At 45.2% G+C, this 26456-nt stretch overlaps 1 protein-coding gene across 1 annotated transcript; it reads left to right on the top strand.

Moving 5' to 3' along the window:
* Nucleotides 1-15280: 15280 nt before the first annotated feature.
* NFILZ (NFIL3 like basic leucine zipper) lies at nucleotides 15281-16186 on the top strand. Its single transcript, XM_074939167.1, has one exon. It carries the CDS (start codon nucleotides 15281-15283, stop codon nucleotides 16184-16186), a length of 906 nt encoding a protein of 301 aa, XP_074795268.1.
* Nucleotides 16187-26456: the final 10270 nt, after the last annotated feature.

Here is a 26456-nt window from a genome sequence, read left to right as displayed (position 1 = left end):
CTGCAACCACAAGGGCTAGAAACTTACTTTTTTAAAAAATGAAAGGCTGAGATTCCCACCTAATCATGACTCCAGCAGCCAAGGCTTTAAGGAAAACACCAAATATTATGAGACTCGTGATGAAATCATGAGAGCTGGCAGGAACTTTTATCCAAGTCTCTAATACGTTTTTCTGGAGAGTTGCAAATCCACGGACATGGCTATTTGTGCTCATTATAGCTCTTGTGGTGGCATTTTTTGCTGGAGTACAAGCCTCCTGAGCAAAATCCAGTTTGGGTGGTTTACCCTTTCTGTCTCCTCCAGATTCCCCTGGCAGTTTCCATTGGCTGCTGCAATGTTCTGCTCCACTTCCTGGCCTAGGTTTCGTGTAGTATTGTAGTGACGTGTACTGTTAAACTCAGGCCACATTCCACCATGGAGGTGGCTGCAGTTCAGCGGTGAGTGGAGCATTCCACATGTTCCAGGGTTCGGTAGCGAGTGGAGCGTTCTACCTTGGTTGGTCTGTCTATGGATGGGGACCTGCAAGCCCTTACCCTGGGGGAATCTTTCAGAACAAATAGCTGCCGGTAAGAAGCAAGAATCTGGTGAGTAAGCAGATTGCACTGTGTCTATTTCCAGCCCTGCATAAGACCAAAACCACCCCTCACTCACATCTGTGCAGTAGGACTGTGTGCATGTAAATAAAGGCAGAATTTGGCTTCATGTATTGAAGTGGAAGAGTGATGCTAGGGAGTCTCTCTCTCTCTCTCTCTCTCTCTTCTTTTCTCTCTCTTTTCTTGCGTGGTCAAACAGTTTAAATATCAGCAGAAAGCCCCATTGCTTGAGTCATGTAAACCGGTGCTGTGCAAAACTGTGGAGACTCCCAAGAGATGGAATACACGAGGAGCTGGCCTTTTCTTTCGCTGATTTCTATGCAAGCCATTAAGGGCTGGGTTTTGATCTCAGTTACACTGGTAGAAGTATGGGACAACTCCAGTGGAGTTCCTTGGGATTTTACACCAGTGCAACCAAGATCAGCATACGACCCTAATGCAGTGTATCATCCTCTCTTCCAATGGTTTTAAAAAGAAACAGTAAAAATCAAGTTTAGACAGGAGAGAATATTTCTAAAGCCGCTCTGTGTAAGCTGCCTGTTCAATTTCATTTCAAACACAGGAAAGCATGCAGTATAAATGTGCTGCATCATCCTAGTGCTCTGTGCAATCGTAGTGCTAAGGAACGGCCGCTGCTTTTGGGCCAGAGAACCAAGATGCAGGGTGAATTTCACCCTCAGTCTAGATCTCTTTGTTACCTACTACGTGTGTTATAGGGACTCGGTGGAAAGTAGCGGACGCGTGACTCTGTCTTACAGAATCTTCAGACGGTTCATTTATTTCCTGTGATAAAGTAGCGAAAGGGAAACCTCCGACAGAAAATCTTGATATTAATGATTAATGAATGAGAGATGTGATTGTGCTTTCCCTGGTGTGCTCTTTGTGCACACAAAGGTATGAGGGAGGATCAGAAAGTCTCTTAAAGCTTCTACTTATGGGTTTGCTTCTTTTAAAAGGGAAGCAAAATCCTTTAGAGACTGTACATGGCTCTGGCAAGACCTCGGTGAAAGAAAAGATGAAGGGGACAGAAAGCAATAAACGAGGCAGTGGCTGGTAAATCCAGAGACCTGGCTTCTGTTCCTAGCTTGGCCACTTAGTGGCTGCCTGACATCAGGCAAGTCATTTCCACTCATATGTGCCAGAGATTCCCAATCTGCTAAGTGGGGATAACGATACAACTGATCTATGGATGAGGTAAGTGCTGCAAGGCGCTCAAGAGAGGGATCCCCTTGGTGCTTGTGATAAATTCTGGGGATGCTGATGCTGCAGATAGAAGTAATGAGGCTGGGAGATCTCTTCATCTGGTTTCCCATTTAAGCAAAAATCCTTTTTCAAAATTAGAGCCCAGGAAAAAGACACCACCACTGGGCCCGCAAAGTCCCATGGAGCTGCATTTGCTGGAAATGTACCTATTTTGTTGCTGAAAAACAGACAGAGGGTCTGATTGACCTTTCTGAGGAACATTTCACGCCTCCTCTGCACTGGTGTGACTGACTGTGCAAGGAGCAAGGGGAACAGGGAGTCGGGCCCTACGTGTCTAGAAAGCAGAGCACAACGTTCGGGCTGGGTTAAAGGTTGTCCTGGAGTCTCCAGGAATTAAAGATTCATCTTTAATTAGAGAGTATGTCATGTGATGAAATCTCCAGGAAAACGTCCAACCAAAATTGGCAACCCTAGTTGGGTAGTTTGGAACAAGTGTGTGAAAAGAATATAGAGGGGTTTAGGATTATCAGCTGCCAGGGAACGTTTTCATTTCCGGTAGCTGGTATTTGGTGGATTCTGGTGCATTTCTAAAGCAGAAAAATGGCTCTTTTTAACAAGATGCCACTTTATTTTCTATTTTAAAGTATTAAGAGCACCCTGGAAGTGATAGTGTAGCACGATCCAAAGAGTGGGTAAGCCCATCATTAGCAAGGAAATCACCCTCCTCCATCTTCAATTTGAAGGTGGGATTTTAACAAGGGGATCCCATGAGCCAATGAGACTCATTCTCAGGACAGATCAGAAAGTCTGTGAATCACAGTTTATCAAATCCTTTCTCTTTGTTGATTTTTCTTGATTTCTAATTACCAAGACCTGCAGTCTTTATCAGCTCCCTGAAGTCAATGGCAATCTTGCTTGTATAAGAATTAAGTCCACAATTCTGCAGAATGTTTGAGCACACACTTAATTTTAAGTGTGTGCTTATATCCCATTGATTTAACCTTCATGCAGTGTTGAGAAAGAAGTTACATTAACTGTGTCATGGGGGAAGTTTGTACCCCAAATACATTCACAAACCAATACTTTAATGTTTTAAGAGAAAAAGTTTTATTTAAAATCCACTGTCATGAAAAAGTTACATTAATTGTATTGTGGGGGACTTTTGTTTCCAAAATACATTCAGAAGCTAACGTAATGTTTTGGGCAAAATTTTTTAATTTAACTAGCAAATTGAAGAACTAGCAGGAATCTCATTCAGTGTGAGCCTATATGCACTTTTCACACATCGCTGGAGTACCTTCCATCTTAGGGCGATTGTATATAGCAACCATTTTCACTGCAATGCATTGTCAATTAGCATACAATTTATGTAAAAAACAACTTAGTGAGGGAGACATAGTTACCACTATTACAGTACAAAATACTCTCACTAGAAACAAACGCGTGCATAGAACTACTAAAAATACAGGATAACAGTGGAACACGTTTGAGGTACATTTGTATCCCACATACTTTTTTGATACAGAATTTTTTTTTTCATGCTAAATTAAAATTTCATTTTGCTGAATTGTGTACAGGTGCCTAGGTGACAACATCCTGAAACAACATTGTTGGAGGGCCACTAGTTTTTGAGTTATCATAACATATATTCTCATCGGATACATTACCCCACGAATGTGGATGAGGGTGTTAATTAGGGTGACCAGATGTCCCGATTTTATAGGGACAGTCCCGATTTTGGGGTCTTTTTCCTATATAGGTTCCTATTACCCCCCCCCCCCCCCGCCCCCCGGTCCCGATTTTTCATACTTGCTGTCTGGTCACCTAGTGTTAATAGAGATGGGCTTCAGCACATGCTTATGAGCTTTGCTGAATTGGGGCCAGGCTGCAAGATAAGACCATGTATAGCCCTGAATAGCAAAGGTGTATAGACTGCCTCTCATATATTCATCTTGCTGAAGAGTCATTTTAAGAGCTGGAGCAACCCTCAGAAAATTATTTGCTTATCTTTGTGCATTGATCTTCACTTTTTAAGAATCTGCTGGGGCAACAGTTTCTACCAGATTCAGTATGAAGCAGATGGAATTTTCCGTCCGCCTGGGTATGAAGAAATGGGCACGGAGCATTTTGCAGTTCCGCACATACTGTGTACCGGCAGGCTAAAAATGGGCATGAGTTAGCTTGACATGGAGCAACAATGTTAGCCAAGGGGCCTGATTTTCCTCTCACACCAATATCACCCTAGTATAATCCTGCTGACCTCAATGGACTCACTCCTGATTTACATCAGTGTGAACAGAGCCTATAGCGCGCCAATTATTTTTAGTGTAGAACTGCTAAACCGTACTCCTTAATACATAAATACACGTGTAGATATTAAAGTGCTCACCGCCCTGCCATCTGCGATGCAGCCTACGGACCTGTTTTAATCTTTTATTTATTGCTTCTCTATAGGCCACAGGACACAGCCATGATTCAGTTAAGGACTAGATCCTTCAGTCCCCTGCACACACACTTATAGTCCTTATTCACGGGTTTAAATTGTCCTGGGCTCCTCCTCTGAATCTGGACTGTAGTGGGTCGTAAGGGCAACAGGATGTTAATGTCCACAAATACTAAGAGTGCTGTGTTTTGACTGGCTTCCCATCAAAGTTAAAACGGAGCTGCCTCACTGAAACCAATGGATCTGAGTCTCAATTACCCTACAGTCCCTCTACATCACTACGACAGCGTAAAGGAACTTTCAAGTGGTTTAAGTTGCATTCACGCCCTTTCAGGCCCCTTTACACTGCCAGAGCAACAGAGAAGCAGGCCCAGTGGGTGTAAATGGAAGGAGAGGTTGGCCAGTCATTACAGTCATCATCCTCCGTGTCGGTTTTGGCCCCCTGGGGGCCCTAAGCAGGAATATTTTTGCCTCATCCTCCCCCAATACTAAAACAGGCAAGTTCTTATAATAAAAAGCGAATAGGCGGCCCCCTTGAGTTGCTTGGGGCCCTAAGCAATTGCTTCGTCTGCTTATGCCTCGCACTGGCTCTGATTATCATCACCCCTCTGTTCTTCTGCTCTGCAAAGCTGAGGACCTGCTAAAGCCATGCCGGCAGGGGGTGGGGGTTCCCAAATTTTAGAGAACATGTCCCTGTGTGTTGGAGGATCTGGGGTCTGAATCTGTGAACCCTTACACACGTGAGACTTCATTCCCAATTCAAGTCCGTGGTATTACGTATATGAGCTAAGACTAGTCACATCAATATAAGTTTGCAAGGTTGGCTCTCCAAAGTATTAAGCTGCTAAAATGTGAATTTGATAATAGGCCTAGGAGAAATTGGATTGATCCTCCATTTAGGTCAGCAGAACACGTGGGGTTTGTTGCTGGCATTTTTCACCTTTGCAGGCTGTTCCAGCATTCCTTGCACTGTCAAACCTTCCATTGACTTCAGGGGGGAATTTTGCACACCCAAGGAATGGCCCCTGAGTGGTGAAAATCTGGGATGATGAAATGAACGGATTGACCCAGATACTTCTGTAAATTACTCTGCAGATTCATTCTGATTAGTTAGTTTGCATCTGTCAGTGACATTTATTCTCTAAAGAAAACTGGGGCGGGGGGCACAAGAGATTCTTCGCGGGGGTGTGTGTGCAAAGAACCTTTGGCCCTTTTAAAAAACAAACATACAAATATCACGTTTCACAGCAGACTTGCCAGTGCCTCTTTGCCAGCCTTACTTCGGCGCTGCTTCGGGTGGTGGCACTGCCTTCAGAGCTGGGTGGCTGCCGACTGAGGCGTTCATTTGTTTGCAGCACGGGAAGATTTTTAATCCCACTTCTGTCCCACCACACAATACCCACTCCCACCCGCTCTCGCATTGTTTGTTGAATTTTTATCCCATTCCTGCTATTATGGCAGCAGGTCCTGTGGGACCCGCGGGATCCCAGTCCCACTTCAGGGCATAGGAAGAAGAAGAAGGAACTCAAGAAGGAATAGTTAATGTGAGTGGTTAATTTATTTTTCTTTTGAAATTAGATGTTTGCAGTTTGTAATACTTCATGTTTGCTACCTCCTAATAACCTTTTTAAATTATAAATTTAGTAATGAAAATAAATTATTCATGCCTTCTACCAACTTGCACAAAAAAAAAGTTACAGATGACAGGTAATGGGAAGGGGGGCATGGCAGGAAACATTTGTGTACCACTGCTCTCAAGATAGTTGTTACTTCTGAAATTATTTTGATGTACACTGTACACGTACAGAGAACACCTGGGTGTGGATATGTACAAAATATAGGGGGAAATTTTCAAACGTGGGAGTCAAAAGTTAGGAATTTAAATCCATATTTAGGCATGTAAGTAAAAGTGTTTCAGAAATGCTGAGTACCCACTACGTCCACGGACGTTAAATGGATGTGTGGGTGCTCAGCACCTGTGGAAATTAGACTATTTTAATTTAGGTGCCTAAAGGTGGATGTAGGTGACTAGATTTAGGCACCAAATTACAAAATATTTGGCCATAATTTATACATTACTTTCACTTCGATGTTAAAGATTTCAGTCTGTCAGACAAAAGAAACAAACTGTAGGAAACAAAAGCAATCATATGGATTCAGAAAAGCCTCCACCTCAAGAATGAAATGATTATAACTGTATATTTGTTACATATTTCTCATATCTGTTATTCAAAGTATTCTTATAATTAATTATTGCATTATTAGTCCAAATTCTATAGTCCCTGGAGTTACTCTGGATTTACTTTGATGAACCTGGGAGCAAAGATCTGCCCCGTATTACTTGAAAAAGAAAACTTATTCGAGTCAATCATTATACCAATATCATATTCAGTATATTGTAAATCTTATTTTTAAAATATTAAAGGTCACTTCTTCACAAAAAGAAAATGCAGCGCAGATTAGACATGGGCTCTGATCTTGCTTATAAAGTATCTCCATTGACTTCATGTTTGATTTACACCAGCCTAAATTGGATCAGAAATAGGTCCTAAATATGGTACCTATGGATTGAATCATTGACAATCATTGGGGGCCATGACAGCCGCAAGGATTTGAAAGGTATGGAAACCAAGGCGGAATGCTGAGAGCTGGTCAAAATTTTCCTTTGAAACTGGTTTGTTTTGTTTTTTTGGACAGAAAATTGGGATTTTTTGGGGGGATTTTTTTTTGCAAAAATGTCTGCTTTCTGTAGAAAAGGTTGAAAAAATGAACCCTCAAACCTCAAAAAGATTTTGGCCAAAATATTTCGGTTTGGGGGTGAAATATTTCAGTTTTCAGTATTTTGCCAAAAAGTCAACAATTTTTTGTGAAAAATTTCAGCAACCAAACCATTTCCCCCCCAAAAAAAATTAACAGGGGAAAACCTCCGTCTTTTCCAACCAGCTGTAACTGTTGTACAGTGTCCCAGGGGACAGAATGGGAATCCCCAATACTGGAGTTATCTAAAATTGGGCAGAGTGAAAGGTCTGGAGAAAACACTATAAAATCATCCCTTGATGACTACGTGATCTAATACATTTATAGCTGAAGAGCTATACATTTCCACATTATGTAGAGAGAGATGTGTATGTAATTCACATCTATTATAAAGGTTTGTAAATACTCCTCTCCAGGCTAACTTTCTATCATTTAGTCTATCATATCCCTTGTGAACAACCTGCATGTCTCAAGTCCTAGAAACTAATGATTGGATTTGCATCCATCATTATTAAAAATTAATTTTTCCCAGTGCAACAAATATACCGAAATACCAGATTTGTCATAATACAGAAAGAAAACAAAGAGGGTTAGGATAAAGGGAGAGGAGGGGAGGAGATATATCTATAATCCATCATTTTTAATACCCCAGAAAGGTCAAAATATGCTTCCGAGTCAGAATCTGCTCAAAGGGCCAGTTTTTCAAGTTTCTCAGCATTTACAGCTGGTGCCATAGTTTCAAAATCACTCAGGTCCCTGCAGTTCTCATTGTGGCGCTCAGGGCCAGATTAGCCCAGAAGCTTGGAACCCAAATGGGAGCTGGATTCTTTTGAGAATCTGGCCCTGATTGTGAGTGCTTGAGCACTTTGGCAAATCTGGCCCTATTGATAGATTTGCAACTGTGCCATGTCATGCACCAGCAATTGTTTTGTGCTCTTAAACAGAACTGTAGTAAATCCTTGGCTTTGCTGGGTTACTCATAGACTCATAGATATTAAGGTCAGAAGGGACCATTATGATCATCTAGTCTGACCTCCTGCACAATGCAGGCCACAGAATCTCACCCACCCACTCCTGCAATAGACCTCTCACCTATGTCTGAGGTACTGAAGTCCTCAAATCATAGTTTAAAGACTTCAAGGTGCAGAGAATCCTCCAGCAAGTGTCCCGTGCTCCATGCTACAGAGGAAGGCAAAAAAACCCCAGGGCCTCTTCCAATCTGCCCTGGAGGAAAATTCCTTCCCAACCCCAAATACCCTGAGCATGTGGGCAAGATTCGCCAGCCAGATACATAGGAAAGAATTCTCTGTAGTAACTCAGATCCCACCCCATCTAACATCCCATCACAGGCATTTGGGCCTATTTACAATGAATAGTTAAAGATCAATTAACTGCCAAAATCATATTATCCCATCATAACTTCTCCTCCATAAACTTATTGAGTTTAATCTTAAAACCAGATAGGTCTTTTGCCCCCACTGCTTCCCTTGGAAGGCTATTCCAGAACTTCACTCCTCAGATGGTTAGAAACCTTCGACTAATTTCAAGTCTAAACTTCCCAATGGCCAGTTTATATCCATTTGTTCTTGTGTGCACATTGGTACTGAGCTTAAATAATTCCTCTTCCTCTCCGGTATTTATCCCTCTGATATATTTATAGAGAGCAATCATATCTCCCCTCAACCTTCTTTTGGTTAGGCTAAACAAGCCAAGCTCCTTGAGTCTCCTTTCATAAGACAGGTTTTCCATTCCTCGGATCATCCTAGTAGCCCTTCTCTGTACCTGTTCAAGTTTGAATTCATTCTTCTTAAACATGGGAGACCAGAACTGCACACAGTATTCCGGCTGAGGTCTCACCAGTGCCTAGTATAACGTTACTAACACCTCCTTATCTCTACTGGAAATACCTCGCCTGATGCATCCCAAGACCGCATTAGCTTTTTAAACGGTCATATCACATTGACGGCTCATAGTCACCCTGTAGTCAACCAATACTCCAAGGTCCTTCTCCTCCTCCGTTATTTCTAATTGATGCGTCCCCAGCTTATAACTCAAATTCTTGTTATTAATCCCTAAATGCATGACCTTACACTTCTCACTATTAAATTTCATCCTATTACTATTACTCCAGTTTACAAGGTCATCCAGATCCTCCTGTATGATATCCCGGTCCTTCTCTGAATTGGCAATACCTCCCAGCTTTGTATCATCTGCAAACTTTATTAGCACACTCCCACTTTTTGTGCCGAGGTCAGTAATAAAAAGATTAAATAAAATTGGTCCCAAAACCGATCCCTGAGGAACTCCACTGGTAACCTCCCTCCAGCCTGACAGTTCACCTTTCAGTAGGACCCACTGTAGTCTCCCTTTTAACCAATTCCTTATCCACCTTTCAATTTTCATATTGATCCCCATCTTTTCCAATTTAACTAATAATTCCCCATGTGGCACCGTATCAAATGCCTTACTGAAATCTAGGTAAATTAGATCCACTGCGTTTCCTTTGTCTAAAAAATCTGTTACTTTCTCAAAGAAGAAGATCAGGTTGGTTTGTCACGATCTACCTTTTGTAAAACCATGTTGTATTTTGTCCCATTTACAATTGACCTCAACATCCTTAACTACTTTCTCCTTCAAAATTTTTTTCCAAGACCTTGCATACTACAGATGTCAAACTAACAGGCCTGTAGTTTCCTGGATCACTTTTTTTTCCTTTCTTAAAAATAGGAACTATGTTAGCAATTCTCCAGTCATACGGTACAACCCCTGGGCTTGCAATTTCATGTGCCACTTCCTTTAATGTTCTTGGATGAAGATTATCTGGGCCCCCCGATTTAGTCCCATTAAGCTGTTCGAATTTCGCTTCTACCTCAGATATGGTAATATCTACCTCCATATCCTCATTCCCATTTGTCATGCTACCATTATCCCTAAGATCCTCGTTAGCTTTATTAAAGACTGAGGCAAAATATTTGTTTAGATATTGGGCAATGCCTAGATTATCCTTAACCTCCACTCCATCCTCAGTGTTTAGCGGTCCCACTTCTTCTTTCTTTGTTTTCTTCTTATTTATATGGCTATAGATAGTTTCTGAGTTAATTTTGCTTTGAGTTTTGGGTTCATTGGAACCTCAAAGTGATGTTCACCGACAGGGAAGCTTGTGGAAATAGAAACCAAAGGAGAAGTTCTCCTGAAGCCCGCTGCATGTAAACCACTGACCCTACTTTGCTTTGCTCCCAGCTGTCTACTCTCACCAACAATTAATTTTAAAAAAGCGTGTTCCTCAATAGCGTCTGGTAACCACTGCATTAATACAAACATAACATGCGCAGGAATCTGAGTAATTAGAACTTGGTAACCTTTTGCCTTAAATAGGTCGAAGGTTTTAGCACGTGATCTGAAATATTACCAAACCACAGATTGCGTTTTCTGTTACTAAGAAAGTTAATACATTGCAGGGTAGAATGAAACTGTATTGACTAATAACCTGCTCATAACACGGGGTCTGTGTGTGCATCGGTTAATTGAACTTCTGCAGAGGTTTTCTGTTGTGAACATATACTGTGCTCACTGTGGGCAGATAATGATCTCATTGAATCAGTGGAAATCCAGAGTAACTTCACTGGGCCAGATTCTAATCTCACTTGGCACTACTGTAATTCTGGAGTAACAATTGGGTGAATTCTGATCTCAGTTACACCAGCAGGAGTAATGCCAGTAACATCAGTGGGTCAAGTTCTGTGCTGATTTAAAATCTTCTGCCTCCCAAGTGGGCCAGATTCTGCTCTCGGTTTCACAAGTGTAAAACTGGAGTAACTCCAGTTATTTCAGCGGGCTTTCTCCGGATTGACACTCGTGTCTGTGAGATTGGAACGTGGCCTATCATCCACTCTTGAAATCACAATATGGCCCATGGATGGCACTTCACTTTGTCCTCTAATTTATTTGGAAGTGTATTTAAAAATCAAGTATTTTGTATCACTTTTAACTTCTGAGGGGGACGGTGTGTATGTGTGTGCGCGTATTGGTGTCTGTGTGGGGCAGTGAAATAACACAGCTACGTGCACAAACACACACACACACACCCCTCAAATTACCCTGAGCTAAGCTTATACATAATCAAAAGTAGATTTTCACTTCAGAAAACAAACAACCAAACACCTCGCACACTAAAAAGAAATCCAGATACCGCTTGAGGAAAGAGTTAAGGGGGAAAAGGGAAGATGGGTCTGAACTCTAAGGCCAGTTTACATTGCTGGAGACATTTAAAGGGATCTTAGTTGTAAATGAGAATCTCTCATGCAGTGTAAAGTGGCTGCATAGAAATGAGTTCAAACATAATTTACACCCATTTGTAGAGTGGTATAAAGGGGTCTGAGTGTAACTGTAAATCAGCCCCTACCCCTCTCCCCCCAAACAAGGTCCTGGATATTCACACCCATATTTTTGGATTGGTCCATTATAGATTCTAGGGACCAACTGTAAAATTTGGATCTGGAGTCAGAGCTCCTCAGAGTTCAGGATTTTCCTCCTCCATGCACAGAAACACGATTAGCTAGTTGCATTATAGACGCTGTAAGAGTGTAACTTTTGCACAGATTCTAACAAATTTATTTAAGCATAAGCTTTCGTGAGCTACAGCATCCGATGAAGTGAGCTGTAGCTCACGGAAGCTTATGCTCAAATAAATTTGTTAGTCTCTAAGGTGCCACAAGTCCTCCTTTTCTTTTTGCGAATACAGACTAACACGGCTGCTACTCTGAAACCTGGCATAGATTCTGTATATCGTAACACTAGGAAGAGGAAGCTATTAGGGACAAATGGTGATTTCCTTCTGCCTACACTGACTCCGGACATGAGCAGCACAAAAAAAATGTCTTATTCCAGAAAGGAGCAGTTTCTGGAGGGTGGAGTATTAACAAAAATAACAGCATGAGTGCAAATGAGAGGATGAGAGATGGGGGTGTCACCTTTCTCAGAAGCATCTGGCCCTGCCCTCTCCCAGAGATGGTACACTGGACTAGAAGGAGCTGTGTTCTGAGCTGGGATGGCAGCTCCTACTCTGAGGGCAGAATCTGGTCAGGAGCCATGCCGGACTTCGAGCTGGAGAGCAACTTATTTGATGCCAGTGCATCCTGGGAAATGCTGGTTGCATAAAATGCATGACCACAACTAATCTATTGTTCTTGCTGATATTAAGCTGTTTCCACTTGCCTTTGTGGACGCTGATTGCGCGATACATAGGGATCTGTGGGTGATGGGGGGTCAGTGCTGCTAAGAAGATGTCACCAGAGACAAATAACACCTGGGTAGATCTGAAGCGTTGCTGGCTGGAGATATAAATAACAGGTGGAGTTTAGGTTCTGTGGGTACAAGATGGAAACTCTCATATTTCTGGCCCAGCAGAGACTTCTTCCTTAACTATCAAGGGCCAGATCTTGCCTCAGATTAGAACTTCCAATGACTGCCTCTTCTGACTATACCAGACCTAGCCCCACCTCTAGGCTACTGCTACAGGATTCCCTCTCTCTAGTCCAATTCCTACGCCCCGCTGATCCACATTCAGCTCCCATCTCGAACTCTGTCTTGCTTCTCCCCATGCCACCTGCCGTATTCCAAATAGTGGCAAGGTGGAATCTCAGGCAAGCTCCCACCTCAGAGCAAACCAATTCAGGATTGAAAGGGTTAAGCAAACCTGCTGGAATATACATGTTTCAGGGTCAGTTCATGTTTCAGGGGTCAGGAGGGGTTGTTTGTTATTCTTTCTGGCCTGGCTCCCTTGGCCTGGCTGGGGATCAGACTCACTCTGAACGCCTGGGCTCCACCGGACAACTGGATTTTGTTATGACCATCCAAATTCTTTTCACAGGGCCCCTTTATGCCAGGCAACTGGACTGAAAATGATGGGGAGAAAGCAATCTCCTCTCATCCATGCAGGGGATGGGGCTGCACAGTGAAAAAGCCATGTGGTGATCTTTGACTCATTTAACAAAAGGAATCCCGTCATATAGAACGCCCCACAATTCCTGGTAAGTGATTAAGCCCTGAAACAGAGCGTTTCTGCCTTGTGATGCTGTCAGAAACCACAAGTGTCCTCAGCTCAAGTCTCCCTTTGATGCTTTGAGATCAAAAGTAGTTTTGATCCAGAGGTTCCCCAAACATATTCAGGGTGAAATAGGTTCTTTTGCTTTGCTTTTTCAGTTGCCAACACGATCCACTGTGATGCTGTATGTATGGCCAGAGAGTTTATGACAGATTCTACCACCTATACCAGTGCGGAACTCCACCACTGCCCACCTGTAGTCCATGAGTAGGAAAAACAACTGTAGCCAAGCCCCTCCACACCACTCCCAGAGAACACCCTGAGTGAGGTATTGTTTCTGGGACCAGGGATCTTTGATGTATTTTGAGAAGCACGTAGGACATTTTAGGACTCTTTTTAAAGAATAATAAATAAATAGGGTGACCAGATAGCAATGGTGAAAAAACGGGACAGGCGGTGGGGGGTAATAGGTGCCTATATAAGAAAAAGTCCCCAAAAACAGGACTGTCCCTTTAAAAACGGGACATCTAGTCACCCTAATAATAAATAATAACTACATGTTGCCCCTATTCTGGCCACCCCCTTGATGGCCACATGCAGGGAGCTAGAGCTGATTGAAAATTTTCGATTGAAACTTTTCCTTTTGGAAGGGAAACCACGGTGTCAAACAAACGTTTTCTGCAGACAGTGTCTGCTTTCCTCCCAAAATTTCAGTCTCTCATTTGAAAACAGGAAGCCCCAAACCTGACAATTTTCCACTGAACACTGATTTTGGGGGGCTGTTGGTCCAAAGTTTTTGGCAGTTTTCAGCTGAAAACGTATTTTTCCAATGAAAAATCAAAGTTTCCCCCTGAAAATTTCAATGAAAAAAATTTCCCCCCAGCTCCACCCAGGAATCCTTATGGAGCTGTGTCCCATGACTTACATAAGCACTTTACAATTGCACAAAGGGGAAGGGAAGAAGCGTCCAAATGTTATAAAATTTCCAAGATTCAGCTCTGATTAATAAGAGTCCAATAAAGCATGCTACTTAAAGGATTATTATTATTAGTTATTACTAACAGATGGAGCTATAAAACACAGTTATAAAACACATGCCATGCAGATGCTGACGTGCCAATTTAAGCTATGATGTTGAGTGTGATAAAGCACATTAAGAATCCCTTTATAATTTAACAAATAAGAATTGATTAGTAAGTAAAATAATTAATGAGTTTATACAGGTGTAGATGCCTGAAGCTCTCAGAACTAAATTTTCAAAATTGGCTCCTAAAGTAGGAGACTTTCCCCAGGGGATAGGATTAGTTGGTGTTGGTCCTGCTTTGAGCAGGGGGCTGGAGTAGATGTCCTCCTGAGGTCCCTTCCAACCCTGATCTTCTATGATTCTATGACACCAAACTGCAAATCAGGTGATTGAGGTGCAAGTCCTGCCTCTCCCATTAACCTGCTACATGACTTTTGACACATCTTTTCTCTTCCCTGTGTCTCCCCTAGATGTAAAATGTGCATGATGCTACTTATCTCCTTCGTCAAGCGCTTTGAAATTGGAGGAGGATAAGCGCTAGCAGAGCTGTCCTTTCATTGTTAAAGTTGCACCAGCAAAATATACACAACCACTTGTTGCCTGTTGCAGCTGCATGGCTATTGTGTTTCAGTGTAGACACTCGCTGCAGCAACGGAATGGGTCCTCCTGTCACTGTAGTTAATCCAGCTCCCCAAGAGGCAGTAGCTAGGTCGAAAGAAGAATTCTTCCGTTGACCTACCGCTGTCTACACTGGGGGTTAGATCAGCTTAACTATGTCCCTGAGGGGTGTGGATTTTTCACACCCCTGAGTGATGTAGTCGGCTCGACCTGACTTTTTAGTGTCAATTTGGCCTGCATTCCCGCCCCTTGCTCAAGCACACAGACATTCACCCATTTGGCAGGCACAAGTGGGGATTGTGCGACCCATGTTGTGCAGACAACCATTTGAAAATCTGGCTCCAAAAGTGGCGAGGAGAATAGATGTAATTGTGAGCAAAGACCATCTTTTGGTTCTATGTTTGTACCGCACCTTGCACAGTGGGGCCTAGACGAACGGTTGCGGTTCCTAGGCCCTACAGCGCTACCCCAAAAAAATGAATAATTGCATGCATGAATGAACATGAATAATAATTAGGTGGTCACTGTTTTATAATGGATACTTGAATTCCACCTTCCAAGGTTCCCAGCAGCAGCATACAGTGGCAGTGTCTGACGCCATGGAAAGCTTCATGGCACCGCTGAGCACCCTCAGTGGGCTGGGGCTTCATCAGGGCAAGAATAAGCTGCTACGCAGCAAGACGAGCGGGCCCTCGCGGCGCAAGCGGGAGTTCATGCCCGACGAGAAGAAGGACACTATGTACTGGGAGAAGAGACGCAAGAACAACGAGGCGGCCAAACGCTCCCGGGAAAAGAGACGACTCAATGACTTTGCCATGGAGAGCCAGTTGTCGGCTCTCAGTGAAGAGAACGCCCTCCTCAGGGCCGAGCTGCTGGCCTTGAAGCTGCACTTCGGTCTCATCAGCCCGGATGTCTACGCCCACCAGGTCAGCTCCATCCAGGATTTCCTGGGGATTTATGTCAGAGGGCACAAAGCAGCCGCCCCTTTCCTCGAGGTGGAGCCCCTGACCCGGGACGGCTGCTTCAGGACAAACGGCGTTGTGCCCAACAGGGTGGAGCCCACTGAGTTTGCTTACAAAGGCCTCTCCCCACCCAGAAATCTCCAGAGCTCTGACCCAAAGCAGACCCCACTGGGCACCCAGTATGATCTGAACCCTCACCAGCCAAAGAGGCTCGAATCAGCCTTCAGATCCACCCTCTGCCCCCCTTACCTCAATTACCACTTTCTGGAGAAATACACTTGCCGGTTCCCTTTGCTGGACAATGCCCGTTTCTTGGCCACTTCTCCCAGCATGGCTGAGGCAGGGCAGCCAGGTGCCAAAAGCACCTTAGATGAAGATGATGAGCAGCAAGTGCCCAAAATATCCCCTCTTCCCCGTGGCAGCCAGCTGTGCCCTGCAGAGGACCCTTCTAGGGGCCGGAGCTATTCTGCCCTGCCTCACAAACTCAGAATTAAGACTAAAGCCCTCAGCAGCTGGGAGGAGAGCGGCTCCGACTCCCGTTGAGATTGCAGAGGAGACCCCCCTCCACTATGGGCTGGGAAGGAGGGAGCGAGTGGGGGATAATTATCTTATGCACTGAAGAGGGAAAGTAGTTTGTTTTGCGTTGAACATGTGAGATATGGGTGCGAGCAGGGCCTGACGGGGGCTGGTATGTGTCTGGCGTGTACTTCCCCCAAAACTCCACGTGCCATGTTCCAGTGAGACCCACAGAATCGCTCTGTGTACGACAGGGGGCATAGGGTTTCACTTTGTTGCTTTGCTCATGCCTGGAGCCAAAAGGCAGGGTCTGGGGTAGGCGGGGGAGAGGAGGACTGAGGCTGGGGAAGGCTGAGGTTACGGGCATGGTGAGCAACGCTTGATCCTCCGGCAGCACTACACCCCTACTACAGTCGCTCGGTGTAGCAGCCATTTTCACTCCTCTTGCTTCATGGCCACTTTCTTCCCCGCAGGATGGGGCTATTAAAGCTTTATTCATGTTTCCTGTTTGAAACAGCAAATGAACAGAGACAGCATCAACGATGCCGACCTCAACATGCCTGGTGCAGGCTCAGGACACATGTGGGCGTCAGAGAGAGGTAGCGGACTATCTAAGATGCATGCTATTCAATCACGTTTCATCTGTAGTCCCATTATCCTTGCAGTCCTCTAACTAGTGGGGCTATTTGTGTGTGTGAGGGTGGGAACTGGGATCACAAACCAGTTGGGTAAGAAGAAACCAGTTGGGTGGTTTGTATTGAACGGATTCAATTATCCTTTAAGCCATTCCTTAATGGCTCAGACTCTGTCTTACCTTGAATACCTTCAGTGCTCATGATTCCAGAGCTCCCCAATCTAGCCACATTAGAACATGCTTCTGCTGTAATTTGCAGAGCAGTTACCCAGTTTCTGAGCTTAGTTACTCTGTAAGTAAGTGTGGAATCACATCAGAGAGCTGGCTTCCCAGTGGTTTTACACAGGGGTAAAACAAGAGCAGAATCTAGCCCACTGTATTTCCCAGGAATCATCAAATCTCTTCAGATGGAATATGTCCATTTCTCTTAACCAGCATGGCCTAGTAGAAAACATTTCATTTTTCTTTACATCATTTTTTTGGGAGGGGGCAAAAAAATTTTTTTTTTTAATTTGTAATTGAGAATTCTATCACAAAATATCTGTGTTTTGTTCATCATTTAACTCCCTTTTATAAATAAGAAATTTTTGAAAAAAGACTTTTTTAAAATTGTGCAATAATTTAAAAAAAAAAACCACCATGTGACTAAGTGGACCAAAAACATTTCTCATTTGAACCTATCTTATTCTGAAAATGGTACCGAAGCCAAAATCCCCCCTGAGCAAAGGCACATCAGGTTTCGTGGCCAGCGATACACCAGGGAGTGATATGGCCTGCACCACATCTGACCAAGCTGGAGGTGACATTCGAGCAGGAGAGCAAGTGAGGCTCAAACCAACAACCTATATGATGGCTAGTGAGAGCCTGAATAACCCAGCCACTGCAGATCCTGGAAAGGGCTACATGAAAATGTGAATTAAAAATTTCACCAAAAACGTCAATAAAATGAGAAATATATAACAGGGTTAGATTCCGCCCCCTCCTTTTTTTTGGGGGGGGCAGCTTTAAATGAAAATTAAAAATCTGGACTGGGATCACCAAAGCTACCTCAGGGATTTGGCCCCCCCACGTGTCAGCAATAATGGTGGCAACAGAAGATGGCTGCTGGGGCACTGTTATGGAACAACTAGGGCTGGCTGAAATTTTTCTTTTGCAGTAGAAAATGGGGTTTTCAGCTACATGATTTTTTTTAATGAAAATTTTCCTGTAGAAAATTTCAGTTTTCCATTGAAAAAACCATATGCACAAAAACTGAAATATTTCAATTTGGAAACGATGCTGCAGTTCCTCATGAGAGTCAAGTGTCAGGGGGGTAGCCGTGTTAGTCTGGATCTGTAAAAGCAGCAAAGAGTCCGGTGGCACCTTATAGACTAACAGACGTATTGGAGCATAAGCTTTCATGGGTGAATATCCACTTTGTCAGATGCATGATACATGCATCCGATGAAGTGGGTATTCACCCACAAAAGCTTATGCTCCAATATGTCTCATGAGAGTGATAGTTTGGTTTCCTCATGCCCCTGTTCTCCTCGGTGAGCTGGGCTCCCCAGCCAGACTACATCTCCCAGGATGCACTCTGACCATAGTCTCCCGTGAGGTAGGGCCGCCCTTCTCCAAGAAGGGAGACCATGGTGCATCATGGGAAATGTAGCTCACCCAGGCTAGCTCACCTCAAGATTCTGCACCTGGCACATTTTGGGGCACTCTGGAAGAGCAAAGGATAATAGTATTAGTGGCTTTGGCCCTTTGGGTCTGTTCCTGGACAGAACGTGGCAGTGCAAAGGCCCTGCAAATATGGAACAAAACAACTTCTTGGAGGGCCAGGCTCTCTGAACAAGAAGAGGCCATACAGAACACGCTATTCCTGCTCCTTTAGAGGGTTGCCAGAGATGGGTGTACAGTGTTTATATAGTAGCTGCTCTGTTGGCCAACAGCAGGGACTGAATTGAGAATCTCCAGAGCTGAAACCCTGAGTTTCTACAGCTTAAACTAAGGAGCCAGGATCGCTAGGGGAGAGCTGGAATAGACCCACATTCTCTGTGGATCAGGCAGCCGGTGGGACGCACTGTCCAGTGAGTTACTCTTACATTAAGGGAGCACAGAGAAAGGAAAGACTTGTTTCTGAGCAACAGCTGGGGAAAGTGTTTCATGGCAGAAGTTTGTGATTTGCGCTAGCAGTGTCCAAAGCTAGCGGCCTCGTGGCATCCCTTCTGTCTCAGGGACAGAGCTGCTCAAATTATTCACTGGGAATAAGTTATCTGATGACTGTAGCCCTTTTCTGTTCATGAACTAAGCCTGATTTCTAACCCTCCTGGTGCTCCTGCGGGAATAGGCCCCCCAGCATCAGGAAGCGGCTAGTAGCTGCAACTGAGCCCTTGGAATCGAACACGGCCAAGAAAACTCTAACATGTTCTCTATCGTCATGTTTCAAGGGCATACGCAGGTCATCACCATCTCTGCGAGAATGCTCCCCACAATGGTATAGCACAATTAGGTGCTTATGGGTGTGGCTGGGTTTCTGCAAAGCACTTGGTTCTGGTCACTGTTGGAAGCAGGGTACCAAGTGGAAGGGCCATCCAGATGTTCCTACAGTGTGTGACTTTGTGCTGTGTTCACTGAACTCCAAAGCAGAGGCTCCCAGTAGCACAGGTTCACAAACACAGCAGAGGAAGAACTGCGTTGAAATGGAGAGGTAACTACAGGACACTAGACCCAGGGGCACAGTGGCATCCCTACGCTGGTCAATCATAGCACTCCTGGAAGAATCTTCTTGGTGGAGATGGGCCTTAATTCAGAGTTTGATCTCTAGGTAGTGGCAGGGGAATTACATGGTACTATAAACAGACATGGCAATTGCACCTGGAGATGCTTGGTGCCACTGCACAATGATTTGTAAAGAAGCTAGAGGTGGAAAAGACTCGTTAGGTCTTCAAGTCCATCCCTGCTAACGCAGAATTGTCCACTCCAATGTATTCTTGAGTGTAGTGTACAGACTTTAAATGTTCCAGGCGATGGGGTTCCCCTCCCTTCCCTTGGGAGACTATTCTGCCGTCTAACAGATGTTTCCATTAGGAAATGTGTGCTGATTTCCCACCCTAAATTTTCCTCAGCTTAATTTCATCTTGTAGTACCTGGCTAGACCCTATGGCTGAGCTCAAAGAATTCCTCTCCCTCTGTAGTAGGTACATGCTTCAAATACTGTACATAGTTATCAGGGTCTTTCCTTGGCCATTCCTTAGATAAGTCACACACACGTAGTTATGTTCAACTTTCATCCTTCCCTAACACCCTTAAATCATTGCTGCTCTTCTATGAGTTTGTTCAAGATCTATCTATTCCATGCTCTGAGCACCTCAGTTACGGAGCTGCATAATGTCTGTCTCCAAACTTAAAGTCAGACATGAGCTCAAGCCACGAATTATGGTTCTAGTTCCAGATCCAGATTTGGAAGTTCAGGGGATATCTGGCCTGGGGTTCTGATTCTGACTGTTTTAAAGACAGAAGGAGGCCATTCACAAAATGTGGATCTGGCTCAAGAGTTAGATTTCAAACACCCACTAACAACTGGGAGCGTGCACCCAGGATTTGTTTCCTTGGTTTAGCCTCATACCCCTTCCCCACCTCCCCCATTAGTAGGGTGCCAGCAACACACAAGGTGTTTTTCCTTACTACTCAATTAACAGAGCCCTGCAGGATATGTTGTGATAGTAGCAAATACACACAGGGCTGATGCAAAGTGTTAGCCAAAGATGCTTCTTGGCTGTATCTTGCTGCAACATCTGTATCTAACTTTTGAGCATTACCCCACCTGCTTCCCTTCTATTTTTGTTCTTTATTTGTCACATTGATGTTTTCATTTAAGTCTCAGGCTTTTCAGGTCACGGACTGTATCTGGGTTATTTGTCTGGAATGCAGCTAGAGCTCTGTGGGTGCTGCATACATAAATGACAAGACAATGTAAAAGGACAAAGAAAGCCACCTGACTACAGAAATAATAGTCCCCATCTCCTCCTTAAGCTCGTTTGGGAAAGAATGCCCTTAATGTGAAGAGAACCACTGTATTTATGAAGATCTGCACTCCGTATTGTAGAGCTGGGTCCAGATGTTGTGCCTAATAAAATCTTCATTCTTGCCAGAAAGGTGTTAAGTGTATTTGATTGTCTGTTGGGAGTTGTAACTAATCCAAACTTTTCAAATCAGGGATGGCTGGAATAATAAATATACCTATTGAGGTGTGGTTGTGCGGTGGGTAACCAGAGAAATATAGGACTGAAAGTGACCTTGAGAGGACATCAAGTAGAACCCTATGCATTGAGCCAGGATCAAGTAAACTTAGACCAGTCCTGACAGGTGTTTGTCCAACCTGCTCTTAAAAACCTCCGTGATGAGGATTCCACAAACTCCCTTGGAAGCCTGGTCCAGACAGCTTAACTACCCTGAGACTTAGAAAGTTTTTCCTAACATCTAACCTAAATCTCCTTGCTGCAGATTAAGCCCAGTGCTTCTTGTCCTGCCTTCAGTGGCCATGGAGAACAATTGATCAACATCCTCTCTATAACAGCCCTTAACACTGAAGACTGTTGTCAGGTCACCCCTCAATCTTCTTTTCTCAAGACTAAACATGTCTAGTTTTTTTAACCTTTCCTCGGAGGTCGGGTTTTCTAAACCTTTTAGCATTTTTCTTGCTTGCCTCTGGACTCTCCAATTTGTCCAGATTGTTCCTAAAGTGTGGTGCCCAGAATTGGATGCGGTACTCCAGCTGAGGCCTGACCAGTGCTGAGGAGAGCAGTACAATTACTGCCTGAGTCTGCCATACAAGACTCCTGTTCATACACCCCAGTGTGCCTTTTTCACAATGGCATCACACTGTTGACTCATATTAATCCTGTGATCTACTATAACTCTCAGATCCTTTTCTGCAGTACTACCACCTCTTCTGTTTCTATTATTCTCCACTTTGCAGATGTGCATTAGATTGTTTCTTCCCAAGTGTAAAACTTTGCCCTTATCTTTATTGAATTTCATCTTGTTGATTTCAGACCAATTCTCTAATTTATAAAGGTAATTTTGTATCCTAATCCTCTCCTCCAAAGTGCATGAAACCCCTCCCAGCTTGCAAATGTTATGACCATATTCTCCACTGCATTATCAAAGCCATTAATGAAAATATTGAATATCACCAGACCCAGGACTGACCCCTGTGTGGCCCACTTCAGACACCCTCCCAGTTTGACAGCAAACCATCGATAACTACTCTTTGAGTGTGGTCTTTCAGCCAGTTGTACACGCACCTTATAATAATTTCACCCAGACCACATTTTCCTAGTTTGCTTATGAGAATATCATGTGGAACTGTGTGAAAAGCCTGACTGAAATCAAAATATACCACATCTACTGCTTTCACCCTTATCCACTAGGCCACTAAACCTGTCAAGGAGATCAGGTTGGTTTGGCATGATTTGTTCTTGATAAATCTATGCTCGTTATTCCTTCTAACCCTGTTATTCTCTAGGTGCTTACAAATCGATTGTTTAATAATTTGTTCCAGTTTCCTTCCAGAGATCAAAGTTAGGCTGATTGGTCTATAATTTCCTGGGTCCTCTTTTTAAATATAGGTGTTATATTTGCCCTTCTCCAGTCCTCTGGGACCTCCTGTGTCCTCCAGGAGTTCTCAAATATAATTGTTAGCAGTTTGCTTCTGCAAGTTCCTTAAATACCCTGGGATTAATTTCATCAGGCCCTGGCAACTTCAATACATCTAACTTATTTAAATATTCTTAAAACTCTTCTTTCCCTGTTTTGGCTTGCGTTCCTCCCCCTTTGTTGTTAATAGTAATTGTGTTGAGTATCTGGACACCATTAACCTTTTTAATGAAGACCAAAGCAAAACAGGCATTAAGGACCTCAGCCTACTTGATGTCATCAGTTGTTAGCTCCCGTTTCCCACACTTTCTTCCATCTTTCTCTTGTTCCTAATGTATTTAAAGAACCTATTCGTATTGCCTTTGATTGTCCCTTGCTAGATGTAACTTGTTTTGTGCCTTAGCCTTCCTGATTTTAACCCTATATGCTTGTGTAATTCTTTTGCACTCCTCCTTAGTAGTATTTATGTAAGTACTTTCCACTTTCTGTAAGATTCCTTTTTGATGTTCAGGTCATTAAAGAGCTCCTGATGGAGCCATATTGACCTCTGACCATTCTTCTTATCTTTCCTTTGCATCTGGATAATTTGCAGTTGTGCCTTCAATATTGTCTCCTTGAGAAACTGACAGCTCACCTGAACTCCTTTATCCCTTAGATTTTCTTCCTACGGGATGTTACCTACCAGCTCTTTCAGTTTGTCTCGTGACACAGCGATGTAATTGCACTTGCTTTTGAGGATTGCCCGGTGCATGTTTGCCACCGCCCATGACTGCCTTTCGTTCTATAGGTCATTCAAAATTCAGATCTGGGTGTCAGACACTCCCAAGGTTAGGGGACCTTTGTATCTAGGATTTTGCTTTGTCCCATTGTAAAGAGAACCCATTTGCAAAATCCCTGTCGAGATCTGGGATCTCAGATGGCAAACCTCTCTCCCTTGCTCCCTCCAGTGCTCAAAGTTTCTGTGGTTCAGAGAAAAGTTGATGACCCATTCCTATCTTCAGAAGAACCCCAGTGCACAGACAGGAGATTCCCCTGTAAGGGGGCTTATTCTTCAGAGCAGAGTAAATTTCCACTGAAGTCAGTGAGTCATACCTATGTAAGTGAGATGAGAATCAGGCCCTTTGTGACTCTCCTATGCTATTAATAATCAGTAGTAATAGCTCTTCTTCTAGGCTAACCCCTACAACGCAATTTTTTTCAAGGCTTAGATTGTACATTAGCAGTTTTACTATCAAGAAGCTCTGGCAGGGTGTGTGACTCAGATACACCCCTTTGAGATGCCATTGATTGCCTGCATTAAGGGTGTCACAGTTTGGGCTCCACCCCATTCCCCAGGGAGTTCTGCCACTCAGAGCCCCCGTAATGTTCCCCCGGTGGCTGTGCAGGGCTGGGTTGTAAATGACACAATCCAACTCACAGGCACAGAGGAGCAACTGGGCGCCCACTGAAAGCCAATGGGAATTGTCTATGGAGGTTTGGCCCCCAGCTGCCATTTGTGAGATGTTCTATCCATTTTACTGAAGGGAGAAAATGAGGTTAATTGACTTGCCCAAGGTCACATGGTGTGTCAGTGACAGAGCCGTGAACAGGACCTAGGAGTCCTGACTCCCAGTGGCTTGCATTAGCCACTGCGCTCCAGCCCCTCCCAACCCTTGGAGATCTCTCTGTCCATTTCCTAGTGGTCGGGTGTCCCATTGAGATAAGACTTGATCACAAAGGGCATGTACAGCACCTGCACTGGCTATAAGAAAGGGCATGGTGGGAACAAATCAGGGAGGACATGCACCCTGAGTTCCTTAGACTGTAAGCAAGGGGTGGGCAAACATTTTGGCCCGAGGGCCACATCTGGGTATGGAAATTGTGTGGCAGGCCATGAATGCTCATGAAATTGGTGGATTGGGGTGTGGGAGGGGGTGAGGGCTCCGGCTGGGGGTGCGGGCTCTGGGGTGGGGCCAGAAATGAGGAGTTCAGGGTGCAGCAGGGGACTCCAGGCTGGGGCAAGGGGTTGGGGTGCGGGAAGGGGTGCAGGCTCCGGCTGGGGGTGCGGGCTCTGGGGTGGGGTTGGGGATTAGGGGTTGGGGATGCAGGAGGGTGCTCTGGGCTGGGACCAAGGGGTTTGGAGGGGGGAGGGGAATCAGGGCTTGGGCAAGGGGTTGGGGCACGGGAGGGGATCAGAGGTGCAGGCTCTGGGCAATGCTTACCTCAAGCAGCTCCCGGAAGCAGCGGCCTGTCCCCCCTCTGGTTCCTACGCGGAGGCGTGGCCAGACGGCTCTGTGCACTGCCCTGTCCGCAGGCACTGCCCCTACAGCTCCCATTGGCTGTGGCTTCTGGCCAATGGGAACTGTGGGGGCCACGCTTGGGACGGGGGCAGCGTGCGGAACCTCCTGGCTGCCCCTACACATAGGAGCCAGAAGGGGGACATGCCGCTGCTTCCGGGAGTTCGAGGGCCAAATTGAAACATCTGAAGGGCCGGATGTGGCCCCTGGGGCCGTAGTTTGCCCACCCCTGCTGTACGCGCTTGGAGGGAGAGACCATCTTTTCATTGCATGGTTATGTTTGGACATAGAGCACCTAGCAAAATGGGGCGCCGGACCCTCACCGGGGTCTCTTATTGCTGCTACAATTCAAACTATAACAGCAATGCCATAGAGGTGATCAGAGTGAGGCACATCAGCACAGCTCATCCGGTCGAGGCTGTTAGCAAGGTCCGCCTCCCGTGGGCAGCCAGTCCAGCTCTCGCTGCTACCCGTCCACCACTATGCCACCTGACGGAGCAGCACGGTGTTGACACGCCAGCCTTGCGGTCATCCCGGTGGAAAAACCCAGGGGGGCTGCCCAGTGAGCCGCCTGGCCATGGTCCCCTATCGCTCGGCGCGGCGGTGATGAGCGGACTGTACTCACTGGAATTCTGAAGAGGCAACCAAGACACTGCAATCGCTCTTCAGGTGTGAAATTTGCCACAGTGATGCTTAAAGATTAAACGAAACCACAAGCATGTCTATTTCCTGCAAATCCCCCCCCCCGCCCCCCACCGAGCAGGTAGAGACAACTTATGGCAATGACAACACTCTCAGAAACAATTGCTGTAGGAAATTCCACACCCCTCCCTCGCCCCTGCTTGTCCTGTCCCTTGCTCCTCCACCCACCAGGACTGACGATTGGTTCCCACTTCTCTGCATCTCCCACCACCTAGGGTGTCTCAGAGTGAGGGCCCTGGGTGGTTCGGTTCTTAACCCAGCTCTGGGTAACCCAAGCCCGGGACTCCACGCAGGGACCCATGGGCTGATATTTGCAGATGATTAAGAAATGAGTAATGCTTCCTGTTTGTTGTTCTCCTGCTGTCGCATGAGCTGGGGGGCGGGGGGGGGGGCAAACTCAGAGGTGAAGCTAACGGGGGTGTAAGCTGGGCAGACAGGGCGGAAGGGTGGCTCTGCAGCAGGAAAAGCAAACAGGAGAGGGCGAGGAGGTGACAGATAAGGCAGGCCCCTCCCCACACTCAGCTTTAGCTCACACTCTTCTCTGAGCCATTTTTCTGGCTCCAGCTCTGCCCTTCTGTCTCTTTGGGGTAATATAGCACCTGGCCCTTCCGAAGTGTGGGCAGGCGATGGCATAAGGAGCATTCTCACCTTCTGCCCCCGCTTGTATATCCAGTGAATGCAGCAATTAGAGTCCCTGTGCTTGGGGGAAGCTTCCTTCTAGGGCCCTACAGGGAAGAAGGGGAGGGTGGGAAGGAGGCAAAGCCATGATACTGCTCCCCATCCACCTTGCATCTAGCCCACTGCAAGGAGGGGAGCATGCTGCACTGTCCCCGTGAGTTGTGCAGCGTGCACTGTCGTTGCGGCGCTCTGGAAGGGATTGCCATTCCTGCAGCTCCCACACCGAGCATTGGGACTCTTCACTGCCCCCCTTCCACAGCATACGAACATAAGAACGGCCATATTGGATCAGACCAACGGTCCAGCCGTATCCTGTCTTCCGACAGTGGCCGGTGCCTGGTGCTTCATAGAGAGTGAACAGAAC

Source organism: Natator depressus, chromosome 25 (genome assembly GCF_965152275.1).
Source record: "Natator depressus isolate rNatDep1 chromosome 25, rNatDep2.hap1, whole genome shotgun sequence".
In the NCBI taxonomy this organism is placed as follows: domain Eukaryota; kingdom Metazoa; phylum Chordata; order Testudines; family Cheloniidae; genus Natator; species Natator depressus.
Note: the sequence above shows the minus strand (reverse complement) of the source record. Positions and strands in the feature narration are given on the sequence as shown.